The following is a 17,716-nucleotide window of genomic DNA, read 5'->3' as shown; positions in this document are numbered from 1 at the left end:
CACCACATTAAAAAAATAAAATGAAGATATTGTGTCCACCTAAAACTAAAAAATAAATATTAAAAATATTTTTGGGTTATTTCTAACAAAAGCAAAACTTTGTTAATCTTTTGTTTTCCTTAACCTCTGCTCCTACCCTCCCAGCTTGGTGATCCAGCTATTTTTCCTGCTGTAATTGTGGAGCATGTTCCTGGTGCTGATATTCTCAATAGTTATGCTGGTCTAGCCTGTGTGGAAGAACCTAATGATATGATTACTGAGAGTTCACTGGATGTTGCTGAAGAAGAAATTATAGATGATGATGATGACGACATCACCCTTACAGGTGAGTTTGTCTCCAACAGGACCTTGCTATAGCATAGTTTTAGGCACTGTCCTTAGTCCTGACTTTTTTTGGAGATAAAAAGTTTCTAACTCGTTTTTGAGTAACTTCATTACCTGTAGAAGCTAGAGCCCTGTAGAAAGAAGAAAGCTACGTTTTTTTTTGTCATCTGCCTATTTCATGTTGCTTTCTTACCTCTGTTTTCTTAAATATATTGAAATTGATATAATAAAATTACAGGCATGTCAGAAGAATCAAATAGGAATATTCTTTTCTTACCACTTAACAGGAAGCAAAATAGTAGAACATGATGAGAATGTAGGATAAGGACCTGTGATTTATTAGAGATTTCTCTTTAGGTTCAGTCACTACTAGTAAGATATTTCAAACTTGAAGAGTAGATTATATAAATACAAGGTAGTGATAATAATATTTCTGTCAACTTTGGAAATTGATAAATGTTTTGTAGTTTTATATGTTGGCATTCATGTGTCTTGGCCAGAGATGTTAGGAATTTATTTGAGAAAATTATTCAGAAATAAATATTGATATCTTAATTTTTGAGGGGGGGGTAACCAGGAATTGAACTGAGGGACACTCAGCCACTGAGCCACATCTCCAGCCCTATTTTGTATTTTAATTTAGAGATAGAGTCTCACTGAGTTGCTTAGTGCCTCACTAAGTTGCTGAGACTGGCTTTGAACCCTCAAGCCTCCTGCTTGAGCCTTCTGAGCCACTGGGATCACAGGCATGCACCATCATGCCCAGCTTATATCTTTATTTATAAAAGAAAGTTACCAGAAGTAGGCATAATGAGGTTTATCTGCAGTTTTCTTGGTGACAAGTATTGGTTGCCTTGTTCTCTTAACTTTAACTTAACACCTAGCACAGTGCCTGTTATATACTATATATACAATATAGAATAATCAGTATATCAGTAATATATGTATATATGTATATAAATATATATGTATGTATATTCAGTAAAAATGTTTTATACCAGTAAGTATGCTACCAAATACTAAAACTTTTTTTTCCCCCTAATACTGGGGATTAAACCCTGGGGAGCTATATCCACAATCCTTTCTACTTTTCCATTTTGAGGCAGGGTCTCACCAAATTGCCTAGGCTGGCCATGTACTTGTGATTCTGCTACTTTCTGGGTTTCTGAGAGTACAGACATTTGCCACCATGCCTGGCAAAATACTAAAACTTCCTAAATTACAGTAACTGAAGTAGGTGATATTAGTGACAGAATAGTCAGTTGGAATATTGGAAGTGAATAGTAAGTCTAGGTGCAGGTAGTGGTCTACTTAAGGAGTTTACATGTAATATCTTGACACTTTAAATTAGAACAGAAGGGAAGAATGTGTATCCATTTGTTGGGAGAGAAAAGAAAGTTAGAGCTCTGCCTTGAAGTGCTCCAAAGTATCAAAATAAATCCCAAAAGGATTAAAACATGTAATATAACAATTGAAACTATTAAAAACCTTTTAAGAAGTTGACTATTTGATTTGAAAGTAATAAAGGATTTTGTAAGCATGAAAATTAGGAGAAAAATACAAAGGAAAAAGATGAATAGACACTGCTAATAAATAAAGAAAACATCTTTATCCCCACAAAACATATAACTGAAACAAAAAGGCGATTGATAGATGGATACTTGGAATTTACACGGTAGACAAAGGATTAATTATTAATACATAGAGAGCTTTAAAAAATCAGTAGCAACTTTAAATGGGCATAGAATTGGAACAATAGTAATAAAAAATATATAAACATATATTGATATGACCAAGAGATTTTATTTAGTAAACAAATATGGTGTAAAATAAGATAATTTTACCCAATATATTGAAAAGATGATGAAAGATTAACAAGATGATAACTTTGTGGCATATACTTGGGGTCAAAGGGTTGGAAATTGGGTTGACGCTTTTTTTATCCAAAAAACCTCTGGGGTGTGATGTTTGTGGCTGGCATATAGAATCTTATATGGCCAAAGATAAACAATAAAGATTGGAAAGGGGATGAATTGTGAGTTTGTTTTCTACATACTTGGAAAAACTACAGCAGGAATAGTGTTTTTGGAATTCCCCATAGTGGCTAGCTATCAGTGGGGGAAAGGAATAGAAGATTGTTTTGAGACTGAATAAAATTTAGGTTATCTGTAGTAATAAATGTAATAGTGATGATCAAAATAATAATTATCATTTGCTGAGTGCTTATTATATACTAAAATTGTGATAGTTTCTTTAAAACTTTTAATTTTAAATTGTTTTTAGACTTATAGGAAAAGTTACAAAAGTAATATTAAAAGTTTCCTGATCTTCTTCCTGCTTCCCATGTTCATATCTTATCCACTGTACATTTATTAAGAATAGAAAATGAACATTGGTCACAATATTGTTAACTAAACCTAAATCTTATATTTTATCAGTTTCTTACTAATGTTTTTTTTGTTGTTGTTGTAGGATCCTATCTTGAATCTTATATTTCATTTTGTTGTCATTTCTCTTTGATCTCTTCCAGTTTGTTATCGTTCTGTGTTTTCTTAATCTATATGTTTCTCATAATATTAACAGTTTTGAAGTTACTGGTTACATATTTTTTAGTATGTGCCTCAATTTTAGTTGTGTGATGTTTTTTCCTGATTGGGGTTAAGGTAATACATTTTTTATAACATGTTACAGAAAATGGCATTGACTCCTCAATATATCATATTGGTGTAATAAGTGTTTTTTGAAAAACGTACATTATCTTATTTAGTTCTCACAATAGAAAAAAAACTGAAGTTAGGTTAAATTATATATCAAGTGGCAAAATCTCCATTGATAACACTGGCTGACAACACCTAATTTTTGTACCTGTTTTCCGTTTTTTTTTTTTTTTTTTTTAAATCAAAGCATTGTATCATTATTTACTTTTTTGTGAGATGGGCCGAGCTGAGGGTTGAACCCAAGGGCCTCAAGCATGCTAGACAAGCACTTTTACCACTTAGCAACATCCCTCAGGCTCAATATTCATATTTTTTTTTTATTCAGAGAAAAACCAGTGAAAGTTTTTAGTGAATCTGGACTAGTTTCTCTTATCAGTAAAAGAATTGGATTAGTCAGATTAGAAATTTCTTTGCATTGCTGCCTGTGATCTATGTAGTTTGTTTATGATCACCACTACCATGTATTTGTTGTGTAGCTAGCATGGGTTTTTTTTTCAATGTATTCTGATGCAACTTGTTTAAAAATTCATCCTTGTCTGAGCAATGCCATGAGAAAGGTAAGTGTCCTTATTCTAGAGTTGGGAAGGAGTATTGTGCTTTTGAGAAATTCTGGGGGAAGAAAGAACAGTTTAGTTCTTAAGGGCAGTAGATGATAATTCAGATAATGTATTTGTTTGCTATTTCTGCCATAACAAAGTACTACAGATTGGGTGGCTCAAAGTACTACAGATTAAGTGGCTTTTCTCACTGTTCTAGAAACTAAAAGTCTGAGGTCAAGGTGTTGACAGGTTTGGTTTCTTCTGTTGCTTCTTCCTTGGGCTTATAAAGATAACTGTCTTCTTTCTGTGTCTTCGCACATAGTCTTCCCTCTGTACCTGTTTATGTTCAGATTTCTTTTTAGAGGGACACTAGTCATATTGGATTAGAGTCTATCCTAATGACCTCATTTAACTTATCTCATTAAAGACATCACATAGCCAGCGCAGTGCACGCCTGTAATCCCAGGGGTTCAGGAGGCTGAGGCAAGGGTGATCCTGAGATCAAAGCCAGCCTCACAGCAAAAGTGAGGCACTAAGTACCTCAGTGATACACTGTCTCAAAATAAAATACAAAATGGGTCTGGGGATGTGGCTTAATGGTTGAGTGCCCCTGAGTTCAATGCCTGGTACTAAAATAAGAACAAACAAAAAACAACAACAACAACAAAAAAAAACGTGGGGGCAGAGAGTAGGGCTTGGATAAAAAAGACAATTGACTATATTTTGGTAATGTTTGAAGCTGGAAGTGAATACATGGGGTTTCATTATATTGTGTTCCATGATTTTGATTTAGTTTGAAACTTCAATAATAAAAAGATTTAGCTACTTTATGGAATTTGAAGTTTTTATTAGATTGTTGCTGTACCTATAACCCCTGATTTCAGATTTTTATGTTCTTCAAACTAGTTTTATTTTTGTTTATTTACTTTTACCTTCATTCTTTAAAAAAAAAAAAAAACATCAAATCATATATTTATTTATTTTTATGTGGTGCTGAGGATTGAATCCAGTGCCTCAAACCTGCTAGGTAAGCGCTTTACCACTGAGCCACAACCCAGCTCTTAAACTTCATTCTTAATCATTGATTTACTTCATATCAAATTTGCTATAAATTTGAACCTATAAAAATGTATAATGAAAAAAATACCACTTTGTCTTTAAAGTTCTACCCAAGTTTTCATTTGGAAAGAAGGTTGCCAGTAAAAATTTTTGAAAACCCATGACCTCACTCTTACTTTTGTGGAGATTCTTTTTCTATAAATGTTGTATTTATATTTGCTTTTAAGTCTGTGTAAAATTTAAAGGGTTACAGTTATAAACTATCAATCCAACCCTGAATCTGAGAGTTACAATTTCAGGTATATATTCAAACTATTTAAAATAATGCATAGTTGTACATTGTGTTAATTAAAATCCCTGGTAGAGTAATTATTATTACATAAAACATACCCCAAAATGATACCAGAATACTATAATTACCAAAGGATATTTAGATTCTTACAATGTGACTGTGCCTAAAAGTTGTTGGAAATGGTGGTAACTCGTTCACTGATGGGAACATTAAATGATGCTTCCTGGTTCAGGAGATCAGCAGTATCTGAATTTCAGGGTAACAGATATCTTGTAGCTAATTCTATTTATTCTTTTAATGTATTGTAGTTGAAGCTTCCTGTCCTAATGGGGATGAAACAATTGAAACTATTGAGGCTGCTGAGGCACTCCTTAATATGGATTCCCCTGGCCCTATGCTGGATGAAAAACGAATAAGTGAGTAATTGATTGTTCATGTTTATGTATGCTGTAAGTTTATTCTTGCCATTTCTCTCTAGTAGATAGTAAATATCAAGAGATCAGAGACCATGTTTTATATTTTAGAGTACTAAGCATATTTTAAGCTACAGTACTAGTTGAGGCACCTTTGCTAGAGTGCTCAGTTAAAGATGACTTTTTAATTTGGGAACAAAAAGTAATTTACTAATTATCAAATAGTACATTATGCAGAATTTCTTAACCTCATTGGTGAAACTATTAGGGTATTTAATCCCAGACTGTTATAATCAAGTGATCTTTATAGATAATCATTGAGTAGGCAAAGTCATTGAAATTTTTACTATTCCTTTTAAAAAAAAAACTTTTATAATTGTTGATGGATCTGTATTTTATTTATATGTGGTACTGAGAATTGAACCCTGTACCTCACACATGCCACACCAAAGCTCAATTTTTACTGTTCTTTTGTGGCATAAAATTAATTGCCACATCATCCAGATCCTTCCCCCACTCCCCCAACCCCAGTGCCAGGAATTGAACTCGGGTCTCACAAATGCTAGGTACGTGCTTTAACATTGAGTTACACCTGTAGTCTCCACATTATCTATTTAAAAATCCATGGTTTTGGGGGCAGGGGGAGCTTTTCTGACCTGGAAGCAGTCAAACTCATGAAATTAATTATTACTAAACCAACTCAAGATATTTATTGAATGTTTGCTTATATATGTGTGATAGCAGTGTATTAGGCATGAACACAAAAGGATGTTATTTCTTTCCCCAATCTTAGAATTCAATTTTGAAGTTAGTTACTTATAAAATAGGCCATTGTAGTGACACATGCCTGTAATCCCAGTGTCTTTGGAGGCTGAGGCATGAGGATTGTGAGTTCAAAATCGGCCTTAGCAAAAGTAAGGCACTAAGCAATCAGTGAGACCCTGTCCCTAAATAAAGTATAAAAAGGGCTGGGGATGTGACTCAGTGGTTGAGTCCCCCTGAATTCAATCCCTGGTACCCCCCCACCAAAAAATTGTACCATATTTCTTGCATAATCATTATGACCACATACATTCACGAGGAATCTGTGCATCCTAATCTTGCACCAAAGACTAATCAGTGATTTTTAAGTAGTATACAGCTTGAAAAAAAATCTTCACATAATGATTGCACCCCACTTTTTTGCAAAAAAATAAATTTATCTAAAAGTCTCTGATTATGCAGTGAAATTTGGTAAAAGCCAAAAATAAAGGACAGGAGCATTCAGGAAGCAGTCTTTCATACTAGAGACAGGCTTTACTGAGAAAATGTTTTGACTTGGGCTGTAAATGATGAATAAGCTTTTAAGGAGACAGGAGAGGGGATTCAAGTTAGAGGTAATGGATTGAGCTACAGACATAGACCTGTAAATAAATAAATACATACATACATACATAGGTAAATAAATAAATTTTGAGGTGAATGTTTTGGTACAGATAAACTGTAAACTTCATGGTAGTTGGGAGATGTGATTGGAAAGGTTGGTTTAGATTGTGGAAGCTTTAAAAGACATGCCATGGAGTTTGGGTTTAATTTTTTCTTGCAAATTATAGGAATATATTTTTTTGTATAATTTTTTCTTCTAATTTTTAGCGTATAAAACTTTTGTATAGAGGAATAATGTAGTAAGAAGAATAACGTGATGAGATCAGACTTAGATTTCAGGAGATAACTTCAGCCTGGAGGAGAGAGACAAGATAAACTGATAGGAAGTCAAGTAAGAAAGACATTGAAATAGACAGTCAAGACTCCACTGATCTAGGGTACTTGATTTAAGGCAGAGAATAGATTTTAAAATTTTATTTCTACTTTAACCTTCATAGAAATGTAAAATTATTTTGGTTTATAATACACAGCATGTTATAATTAGTTGATTTTACTTCCTTTAGATAATAATGTATTTACTTCATCTGAAGATGACATTGTTGTTGCCCCAATTACCCATGTATCAGTCACATTAGATGGGATTCCTGAAGTGATGGAAACTCAACAGGTGCAAGAGACATATGCAGACTCACCAGAAGCCTCTTCACCAGAACAACCTAAAAGAAAGAAAGGTAGGTCATTAATTTTTGGGGGGCAAATAGTCAAATCTTGATGTGGAATCTATATATAATTTTATTCAAGGTAATTTTGGGGGGCAAATAATCAAGTCTTGATGGGGAATCTCTATATAATTTTATTCAAGGATTTTTTTTTTTGCACTAGGCATTGAACTCAGGGGTGCTTTATCACTGAGCTACATCCTCAGACCTTTTGATATTTTATTTGATACAGTGTCTTGATAAGGTGCTTAGGGCCTCACTAAGTTTCTGAGACTGGTCCCAAACTTGTGATCCTCCTACCTCAGCCTCTGGAGTTGTTGGGATTATAGGCATGTTCCATTGTGCCTGCTCAAAGATATTTCTACACCAATTAACACATTGAGGGCAAAAATCCAAATTGAGGTATTTCTTCATATTAGGTCATTTAAAAAATAGAATTTTATGTATTTAAAATACTTAGTCTATCACAGAAAAAAGATTTACCAACTTTTTAAAGCCTCAGATTTTTAATCTAACCCTGTTAACTCAAACCCAAAAAAGAGCTTGTGGGTAAGGAGAGATCAGCTTCATCCCCAAAGAGGATTATTTGAAAATCACCATTCTATACTTGTGATTGATTCCAACATAAGATTCTAATTGGAAAACTTGTGCATTGGAAATCAACTAAAAAATTGAAGAGGAAAATTTTAAGGGGATTTTGAACTTTTTACAAATTGGCACCACACTTGCCTTCTGAAGTCTGTTGCTCTTTCCATTTCATTGTTCCTGCTTGGTTAATATTTTGAGTTTAATATTTTGGTTAATGGCCTCACCAACCACCAATAATCTGAGCTCATGTGAAAGTAAGGGAAATTCCAAGAGAAAAATGAAGAAGAAAGTAAAAAAGTATAAACTAACATTGTAACAGCTCTCAAGGGCTGAGAAACCTAAGTCAAGGGGCTTGTTTTTATTGCTTATGTAGTGGCAGCAGCCTAGGTCCTGGGCCTTTGCAAGATGAGGTATTAGACTGAGACCTGAAAATATAACTGGAACCCTAAAAGAGATACAAACTTTGGGGAAAATCCATCCATTAACAAATACAAGGAAACATGTACAAGTTTCTTGTACAAGTGTCTGCCAGGACTCTGGAGAATTCTTCCTTTGGGAATTTATGATCCTTGTCTCCCTTAACTAGGTTTATGATGAGATTTTAAACTATCACTAATTTTAGAATTCCCAGCCAAGTAATTAACATAAAAGTGGCTCCAGGCTGATAATAACATTGGGGCACCAGGCTGAAACTCACAAAATTGTTCTGGTAGGTTGCACATTGAACCTAAGTTGCATAGGATTTCCTCAGAAAAAGCCCTGTTAAAGGTGGACTGACATTATGGTATCACAAAATACACAAGGAAGACATTTCTTGAGTAAAAAGTAGCAGACATAGAAAACCCTAGGTTTAGTTCTCTAAGAAAACAACAGATAATAAAATGATCAAATAGAAACTTTGAGGAAGATTACAGTTTCTAAAGCAAAAGAATAAGAAACAGTCAAAGAATTAACATGGTTAATAACATGATCAAAGAACAAGAAGATTTTTTAAAAGACCAGGGGGAACTTCTACTTGTAGTTGAGATGGAATAATAGAACATGGATTTACCCTTCTACCTGAAGCAACTAAAAATAGGCAAAATATATGAAACAATGATAATAGATATCAGTCAAACAAAAGTCAGTGTTACCTGAGAGACAAGAAACAAATGAGTTGAGTCTTATGATGGCCCCTTCTTCATGAAGAAAAATTGGGAAATAATTTGTCAGTTTCTTAAAAATTTTAATGTATACTTGTAACCTTGTCATTCTAAATATTTAAACAAAAGAAATGAAAGTGTATGTTTAGACAAACTTATATTGAATATTTTTAGCAACCATATTTTCACTTGCCCAAAACTAGAAAAAAACCAAATGTCTATCAACTGCTGATTGACTAAACGGGTGGTATATCAATATATTATCATTCAAGTATAAATAGAACATACCATTGATACATAAAACAAAATGGATAAATTTCAAAAATTTTTATGTTAAAGGAAGAAGCTAATGATAAAAGAATATGCTTCTATGTACATAAAATTCCTGAATCTACAGCAGTTTTTATTTTTTATTTAGACATAGGGTCTTACTAAGTAAACTAGGGTGCCCTCAAATGTGTGATCCTCCTGCTTCAACTTCTCAAGTTTATGGGATTTACAGGCATGCACCACCATGCCTGGCAAAGAAATAATTGTAAATCAAGAATTTTGTATCCAACCAAGCTATAATTCATGTAAAGCTGTGTATATTGCCACCTTGAAATAGTAAGGGAGATGATGGATATTGCATAGGCTGTGGACAGTGTCTGTCATGACTTAAACTAGTTAGACATTTTCTTTATTCCTATTGCCTACCTCTATCAGAAGACCATGTATATAGTATAAAATAAGACAATAGGTTACCAAAGTCTTGGTTTCTAATGATTTCTTGTCATGAACATAGCCAGAGAATCTGCCTCATGAAGGAGTTCTCTACAGATGTCTGACATGCTGAAAGTATTACTAGAGATATTTTTGGCTTTTTCTCCCCTCACCCCCATAATGCTGAGGATTATAGGGCCAATGCATGCTCTGCAAGTATTCTACCATTCAGCCCCCACCCTGCCACCTATTTATTCCCTTTTATTTTGAGACAGGGTCTCATTAAGTTGCCCAGGCCTGACTTCGAACTTTGAATCTTTCTGTCTCAGTTTCCTGAGTAGCCAAGATTATGGCATTTGATAGTCTTAAGGCAAAATTTAAAAGAAAAAAAAAAAAGGCTTTTCTGACCCCTTTTCCCCATACTCTTACTCATCCAAATGATTTCAAAAATGTTTTCCTACTCAGTTTCTTGGGATAGGTTGTTACCTACCTTGTGATTTTTAGCTCTAAAATTTTGATATTCTAAGTTATTGTCTTATATTTACCTCAAATTCACCCTGTGATCTAGACCAGAGAGTTAGTCTCAAGAATATTGGGGAAGAGAGGTAGTAACTACATACAGAATGGTAGTTTATTCAGACAGCATGAGTGCCTCAACTAAATACAGTCAACAATGCTACCAAGCTGCAGAAGAGTGGCAAAAGTAAATCACAGAGACTTACCAATCTGTATTTAGGCTGTCAGGATGGACTTAGAGATTGATGATGGATAATCATAAAATTTGCTGAGAATTTCAAGAGATATAGAAAACTGAGGTGTTTAAAAATACACAAGCCAAGCATGGTGGGTGCTTCCTGTAATCCCAGCTACTCAAAGATTGAGGCAGGAGGATTGCAAGTTCGAGGCCAGCCTGGGCAACTTATTGAAACCCTGTCAATAAGGTTGACAAAATGAAATAAAAATGGCTAAGGAGGGGCTGGGGCTGTAGCTTAGTGGTGGAGTGCTTGCCTTGCACGTGTGAGGCACTGGGTTTCATCCTCAGCACCACATAAAAATAAATAAGTAAAGATATTGTGTCCATTTACAACTAAAAAAATATTTTAGAAAAAAGTTTTTAAAAAATGGCTAAGAATATATGTAGCTCATTGGCAGAGTCTTGCCTAGCACATCTGAGGCCTCCAACACATATCAAATATACAGAAATAAATTAGGTGGTTCAACAATTAGGTGGTTCACATTTTGCCTCAGATATTTTCTATATCTATAGAATATGGAAAAGTTTCTAACATTTGAAAATTTATGTAGAAATGTCTTTTATATAAAGAGAGAAAAGCTCAAAATCTATTTCTCTTGCCTTAAAAAGCTTGTACAACCAAGAGTCAGACAAACCTATGTGGCCAATTTTTTAAGTCTAAGTTTTATCAATGTCAAGAATATTCCCCGATTTCTTAAGAAGGCACTATCAATATGGTTACATCAAAGACAAGATTCAGTATTTGAAATTTAACCTCAATTTTATGGACGAGTCAGTCATTTCTTACATAAATGTGTTTGTGATCTAACCTACATTAATGTTAAGTTTTTACTGAAATTATTTTTTAGTAGAAGCATTTTAAGGTCAAATTTATTGTCCTATGTATAGATATTTTGGCCTTTGAAATTTATGATAAATGAAAAAATAGCTAAGTTGTTCATTATTTTTCATTTTTGAGGGCAGATATTTACACGGTTATTCTGATTTCAGGGAGGAAAACTAAACCACCACGACCAGATTCCCCAGCTACTACTCCAAATATATCTGTGAAGAAGAAAAACAAAGATGGGAAAGGTAAGTATTGCTATAATTTCTCAATAATACTTCCAGGCCAAGTAACATTGAGATTGCTTTATAATGTCTTCATATTGTAAGTAGAAACCTCCAGTTTTCTTGATAAATTGAAATGGAATATATTACTACCAATGTTTATAAGATAGAGTTGCCAATTTCTGTAAATGAACTGGTAATAAGGTAGCTCTAGAAATCCTTTTGAGTTATTTTCATTTGTATGTCAAAATAATCCATTTATTCATTTAATAATACGAGGCTCTTGGAAGAATTCAGCCCTGTTAGATTTCAGTTCATACACATTATTAGGTTGTCTTGAAATTCTAGTATTTTCATAACCATTGCTCAAATTTGAAGAAAGCTGTTATGGCTGATGCTACTTGTTCTGATATAAAGACAACAACTATGTAACGTTTTGTATAATTCTTTCATGTTTCTTCTATGTAATGGTTCTTAAATAGAAAAAAAAAAATATTTGAAGTGCTTTCTCCCTAAGTCATCGCAAATCTAATGGGTAAGATATTGTTTCTTTTCAGTCATCTTACATGGGACTGATTCAGAGTTCTTTCTTAGACCTTAAAAATTATGAACATCAAATCACCAATTCTAACTGAATATATCAGCGATACTAACTGAATTATATAATAATTTTGTGTTAATATGGTTTACAAAACTTTTTTTTTTGTTTTATTGTGCTCTTTTAAATGAAATTTTGTTCATTTAAAAATAAGTTGTTTTGTTTCAGGAAATACAATTTATCTTTGGGAATTTTTACTGGCCCTGCTCCAGGACAAAGCTACTTGTCCTAAATACATCAAATGGACTCAACGAGAAAAAGGCATTTTTAAACTGGTAGATTCTAAAGCAGTATCCAGGTTGTGGGGAAAACACAAAAACAAACCTGATATGAATTATGAGACCATGGGAAGAGCACTCAGGTGTGTGAAGTTTTTTTTTTTTTTTTTTTTTGTTAAGAATACCATTTCCTAGGTATTGAAAAAATAGGTAACTTTTTAAAAACTAAGGGATTAAATAAGTGAATTTCATTGAGTTACAAAACAACAATTGTTTAGAGGTTTAGTGGAATAGACAAAGGTGAATGGAGGGAAGGTGGGGGGTGGGGGATAGGAAAAGGAAAGACCGTGAAGTGAATCTGACATAACTTTCCTATGTACATGTATGAATATACCACAGTGAATCTCACTGTTGTGTACATCCATAAGAAATTAATTTAAAAAATAACTATAGGTAAATGGCAGAAAGATTAGGAGAAGGAAGGGATCAGTGGGGATGGGGAGAGGGAAGGGGAAGGAGAGGTATAGGGGTCTGAACTAGAGCAAAATATATTCCATGCTTGTAAATTATGTCAAGATGGATTCTACCATCATGTATAACTGAAGAAATAATAATTTTTTTAAAACCACAATTCTTGTAGAAATCAGTGTACATTCAAACTAAAAGCTTATTCTAATCAGGGAAGATATTTTCCTTCTTAAAAAAAGGAAACAACAACAGATACAGGTTGAACTAAACAAAAATCTGATTTCAAAATGCTACAAACCTGACACTTTTTGAGCAAAAAAGTTGTGGTGCCTAAAAGGTTTTGGATTTTGAGAGGCTGGGGGAAGAGGCTTAGTGGTACAGTGCCTAGCATGTGCAAAGACCTGCACTGCAAAAAACAAACAAAACCAAAAAGATAAAAAGTGTTAGATTTTTGGAGTATTTTTTTTGGAGTATTTCCAAATTTGGGTGATTTGTATTAGGGATGCACAATAAGTAAAGTCTATATGCAGATATTCAAAAACTCAAAAAAACCCTAAATATGAAATATGTTTTGGTTCCAAGTATTTTAGATAAGACATACTTAACCTATAGTTTACTAAGAAAATATCTATCATTAGGAATTGTATGTGAACTGTAGGGCTCATATTTTGAACCATTATGTTTAAATTTAGCCCGAAATACTAATAGTGGTAGTGCAGGTACTTGTAAGAAGTTCATTTTTAAACATGAAGCTCAGGTATGATGTTATTTATTATAATGGAATAGATTCATACTTCAGTATTAATATTAGAAATTTTGAATGAGGTACCATTTTATTCTTAAGTTTGCTTTTACTTTATTTTTCTAGGATCATGTCATTTATTCTCAATATATGCACATATTTGAGAAAGATTAAAAATAGGAATGATCTGACTAGGCATGATGGCACATACCTGTAATCCTAGCATCTCTGTAGGCTGAGGCAGTTAGGTCAGCCTCAGCACAAGTGAGACCCTGCTTCAAAAAATAAAAAGGGATGGGGATATAGCTCAGTGGTAAAGTGCTCCAGGTATCAATCTCTAGTAGTTAAAAAAAAAAAGAATGATCTGAATAATCTTTTAGAATAATCTTTTTGACAGTCTTAAACTAGAACTCTTCTTAGATCCTCAGCAATTTATTGAGATCCTGTCTCAAAATAAGAAAGGGATTAAAGATGTGGTAAAGCACCTGGGAGTTTAATCCCTAGTACCTAAATAAACAACAACAACAACAATTAGAACTAGTTCAAGTTTTTGGTTTATTTAGCTTACACTTTGTTTTGGCTCTTGATTTTGTTAAAATCAATGACAGACTATTTGGATCTCTGTACTGTACATCATTAAAGTTTGCACACAAATCTGAATAAAATTTAAACTCATATTAATGTTGCAGAAAGCTATGGAGAGGAAACAGTTTCTTGATATATGTAGGATAGTTGATTATTCCAGAAAGTTAGCAGCAAGATAGAGAAAGGAAGAAAATTGAAGACTGGTGACTTTTCAATGGTACCCTAATCAGAATTGACTTTAGATTTAATTGGCAATAATGACTTTTCTCTAAGTGTTAAGTGAATCCTATATAAGGTAACTGTCCTTAATTCAGAAAATTTTTCACTTGTTTGATTCTAACTTTAAAGTTGCATATGATTAGGAAAATTTGTTTTTATTGAATATTATTTTAATTTGATTGATTGAATATGATATTGATGAAATTATCTGCTTTGAATAGGTACTATTACCAAAGAGGTATTCTTGCAAAAGTGGAAGGTCAGCGCTTGGTATATCAGTTTAAAGAAATGCCAAAAGATCTTATATACATAGATGATGAGGATCCAAGTTCCAGCATAGAGTCTTCAGATCCATCACTATCTTCATCGACCACTTCAAGTAGGAATCAAGCAAGCCGATCAAGAGTATCTTCAAGTCCAGGGATAAAAGGAGCCACTACAGTTCTAAAGCCTGGGAATTCTAAAGCTACAAAACCCAAAGATCCTATAGAAGTTACACAGCCATCAGAAGTTTTGAGGACAATGCAGCCCTCACAGTCTCCATATCCTACCCAGCTCTTTCGGACTGTTCATGTAGTACAGCCAGTACAAGCTGTAGCAGAAGGAGAAGCAACTGTAACCAATAGCATGCAAGAAGAAACATTAAATTCCTCTGTTCAGAGCATTAGGTGAGAAAAACCAAAGTTCCTATGCATAATTACTATATGTTTCTGACCAGCACCATTATTTATTAAGTGGGTCAGGGTTCAGAAGTGAACATTTTATTTTAAGCTAGAACTTTTAGTTAACAGACTATTTCAGGAGCCATATGTATTGTATTAGCCCTCTGATTATATCAGTGATTCCTTATTTTTAAACTTTAACATTATTTGATGTTATTCTATCACTTTAACTATAGCTTACTAGATAGACCCATATAAGGAATGACCCAAAGGTAAGAAAAATCCAGAGAAGTGTTTCAGATCTTTTTTCAAATCAAGTCAGAATCTGAAAAAATTCAACATAGATTGTCATACTTTGACATTAAGAATGTACTGAGTTCCAAAAAAGAAATGTTATCACTTGGGAAGATCCTACTATGGAATACTTCTACAAGTTCAAACAAGTGGGGAGGCTAAAAATTTAAAGTTGTCTTTTTCAGGTTTCAGAGTGCCAGAATTTGGAAAAGTAGTTTTCTCAGTTTAAAAATCATACTTGTCTTAAGAGCCTGAGTATAGATGCTGACCAAGAAAACCCTGCTTTAGATTGGTTTTCTAAAGAATTTTGGAACTGCCCTTACCTGATTTTAGAATAGGGGCAAGGAATAAGGAATAAAAGTCAATGGATATTTATCAGCTTTTGTTGTTTTGCCTGTTTATACTGTCATGAATTTCAAGAACATAAAATGTAACAGCACACAGGAACCCTTCCAAAGCAAATAAAAATGATTATTATCATTTGCAGATTTCCATATTATGTTTGAATATTCCATAATATAAATGCTGAGGTGTTGGTTCAGTTGGTCTTGATACAAGTTAATTTTATCTAGAATCAAGAACACACTTGGATAATTCAGCCTTTCGTACAAATTAAAATTTTTGCCATTGCGAAAATCTTAAATTTTCAAATGATTCAAGTTGATTTTTTTCTTTTTTATTAGACAGGAATGATATAATCTCAAGCATTTGCCTTCTAGTGTTTTATTTCCTGTTAGTTTGTTACCATATGATTATGTAGTTGGGAATATATGGTTCCTCCCACTAGATTCTAGATTGTCATCTTATCATTGTGTATATATGTGCTAACAGACACAAATGGCTACATCTAGACACCAGGACCCAACTGTTGGAGGGATTAAGTGGAATTTTATAGCAATTGTATTGAAAATTTCCATTTTAGAATTTAAAAATGCCTCTAGCTTTGAAAAGTATTAAATTGCAAATACTGTATTAGATATTACTCTGAAAGTCAATTTGTGAATAATACCCAGTGACAGTTATTAAAATATTCTAAGACTTGCCAGAAAAATTCAAAGCTATCTATTTCCTCCCAGTGGTTTAAAAACTGTCCTTAGTGTCCCTTTCAAATTTCATTTCTAGAATACCCTGACAGTTCCATGAAATCTGCCCGGATTCTAATATGTTTTTTCAGATCAGGCTATATACATGTTATATCCCTTATCTGAAATGTTTGAGATCAGAAGTGTTTCAGATTTTGAATTTTATATTGGATTTTGGAATATTTGCATATACATAAAGAGCTTTATTTTGGATAGGACCAAGTCTAAACACCAAATTCACTAATGTTTTATATATATATATCTCATTCATACAGACTGAAGGTAATTTTATACAATATTTTGACAGTGAGCTGTCACATGAGGTTAGGAATTTTCCACTTGTTTCAGATTTGGGAGCACTTTGGATTTTGTATTTTTGGATTAGGGATGTGCAACCTGTATTACTACAAGTCATTTCTAAACTAGCTTTTTTAGATTGCTTTCTTGCAATTCTTATTAGATCCGTGTTCACATAAAATATGTCCAGTTTTGGTTACCTCAACTCTTAGCCTCTTATACTTCTTTCTTGTTCTCTAGTTTAAGCTGATTGCCTGGCCATACTATCTTCTGTTTGTTACATACAGCTGTCATTTCAGTTGATTTTAATGCCTGCCTCTTACATATTTAGCTGTGTAGGAGCCATATTTTATTCATTATCATTTTCCTAGTGCCTAAACATTCACATTTTAGAGTTTATTTTGAAGTAGTGCATGTATTCATTCTTTTCCCTCATTTTAGGATAAGGAGTTTTTTAAATGGGCTATTTATAGAATGAAGCAATATAAAATTTAACATTTTCAAGTTAAAACTTACATTCTTATTGTAGTAAATCATTCCTTTATATGTATATATACTCACATTTTAAAATCATATATATGTTTAAATTTTTTTCTGTCATTTGGTTTTATCTTTTATTTCTTTCCCCAAATTCTACTTGTTTTCAAGCAGTTTAACCTTTAATAGAGTTGGGGATATAGCTCAGTTGAAGAGCATGAACCTCAAGCAAATTGAACATATCACTCTGAAATTTTAACATTATTGGTTTTTATTAGAATAATTTCTAATAAGATAGTGATATTTTATTTTTTGAAGTTGTATTTTATAATTACCCAGCTTTTATTATAAAAATTTCAAAATGTGGAAAAGTCAAAATAGTATAATAAATACTATTTACCATGCACTTA

The 17,716-nt window shown here is 33.1% G+C and overlaps 1 protein-coding gene across 6 annotated transcripts in view; it reads left to right on the top strand.

Moving 5' to 3' along the window:
- Elf1 (E74 like ETS transcription factor 1) overlaps nt 1–17,716 on the top strand; it is a 103,068-nt gene that overhangs the window by 78,958 nt on the left and 6,394 nt on the right. For 5 of the 6 annotated variants that reach the window (XM_076872660.1, XM_076872656.1, XM_076872657.1 and 2 more), the window contains exons 3-8: nt 145–325; nt 5,240–5,347; nt 7,273–7,440; nt 11,605–11,688; nt 12,431–12,623; nt 14,716–15,162. In XM_076872660.1, the coding sequence (XP_076728775.1) occupies nt 145–325; nt 5,240–5,347; nt 7,273–7,440; nt 11,605–11,688; nt 12,431–12,623; nt 14,716–15,162 (1,181 nt within the window). The remainder of the gene's footprint in view (nt 1–144; nt 326–5,239; nt 5,348–7,272; nt 7,441–11,604; nt 11,689–12,430; nt 12,624–14,715; nt 15,163–17,716) is intronic. The other variant, XM_076872661.1, reaches the window with a different exon arrangement.

Source organism: Callospermophilus lateralis, chromosome 12 (genome assembly GCF_048772815.1).
Source record: "Callospermophilus lateralis isolate mCalLat2 chromosome 12, mCalLat2.hap1, whole genome shotgun sequence".
Lineage (NCBI taxonomy): Eukaryota > Metazoa > Chordata > Mammalia > Rodentia > Sciuridae > Callospermophilus > Callospermophilus lateralis.
The sequence above is the reverse complement of the archived record's forward strand: the minus strand, read 5'-3'. Positions and strand labels throughout refer to the sequence as shown.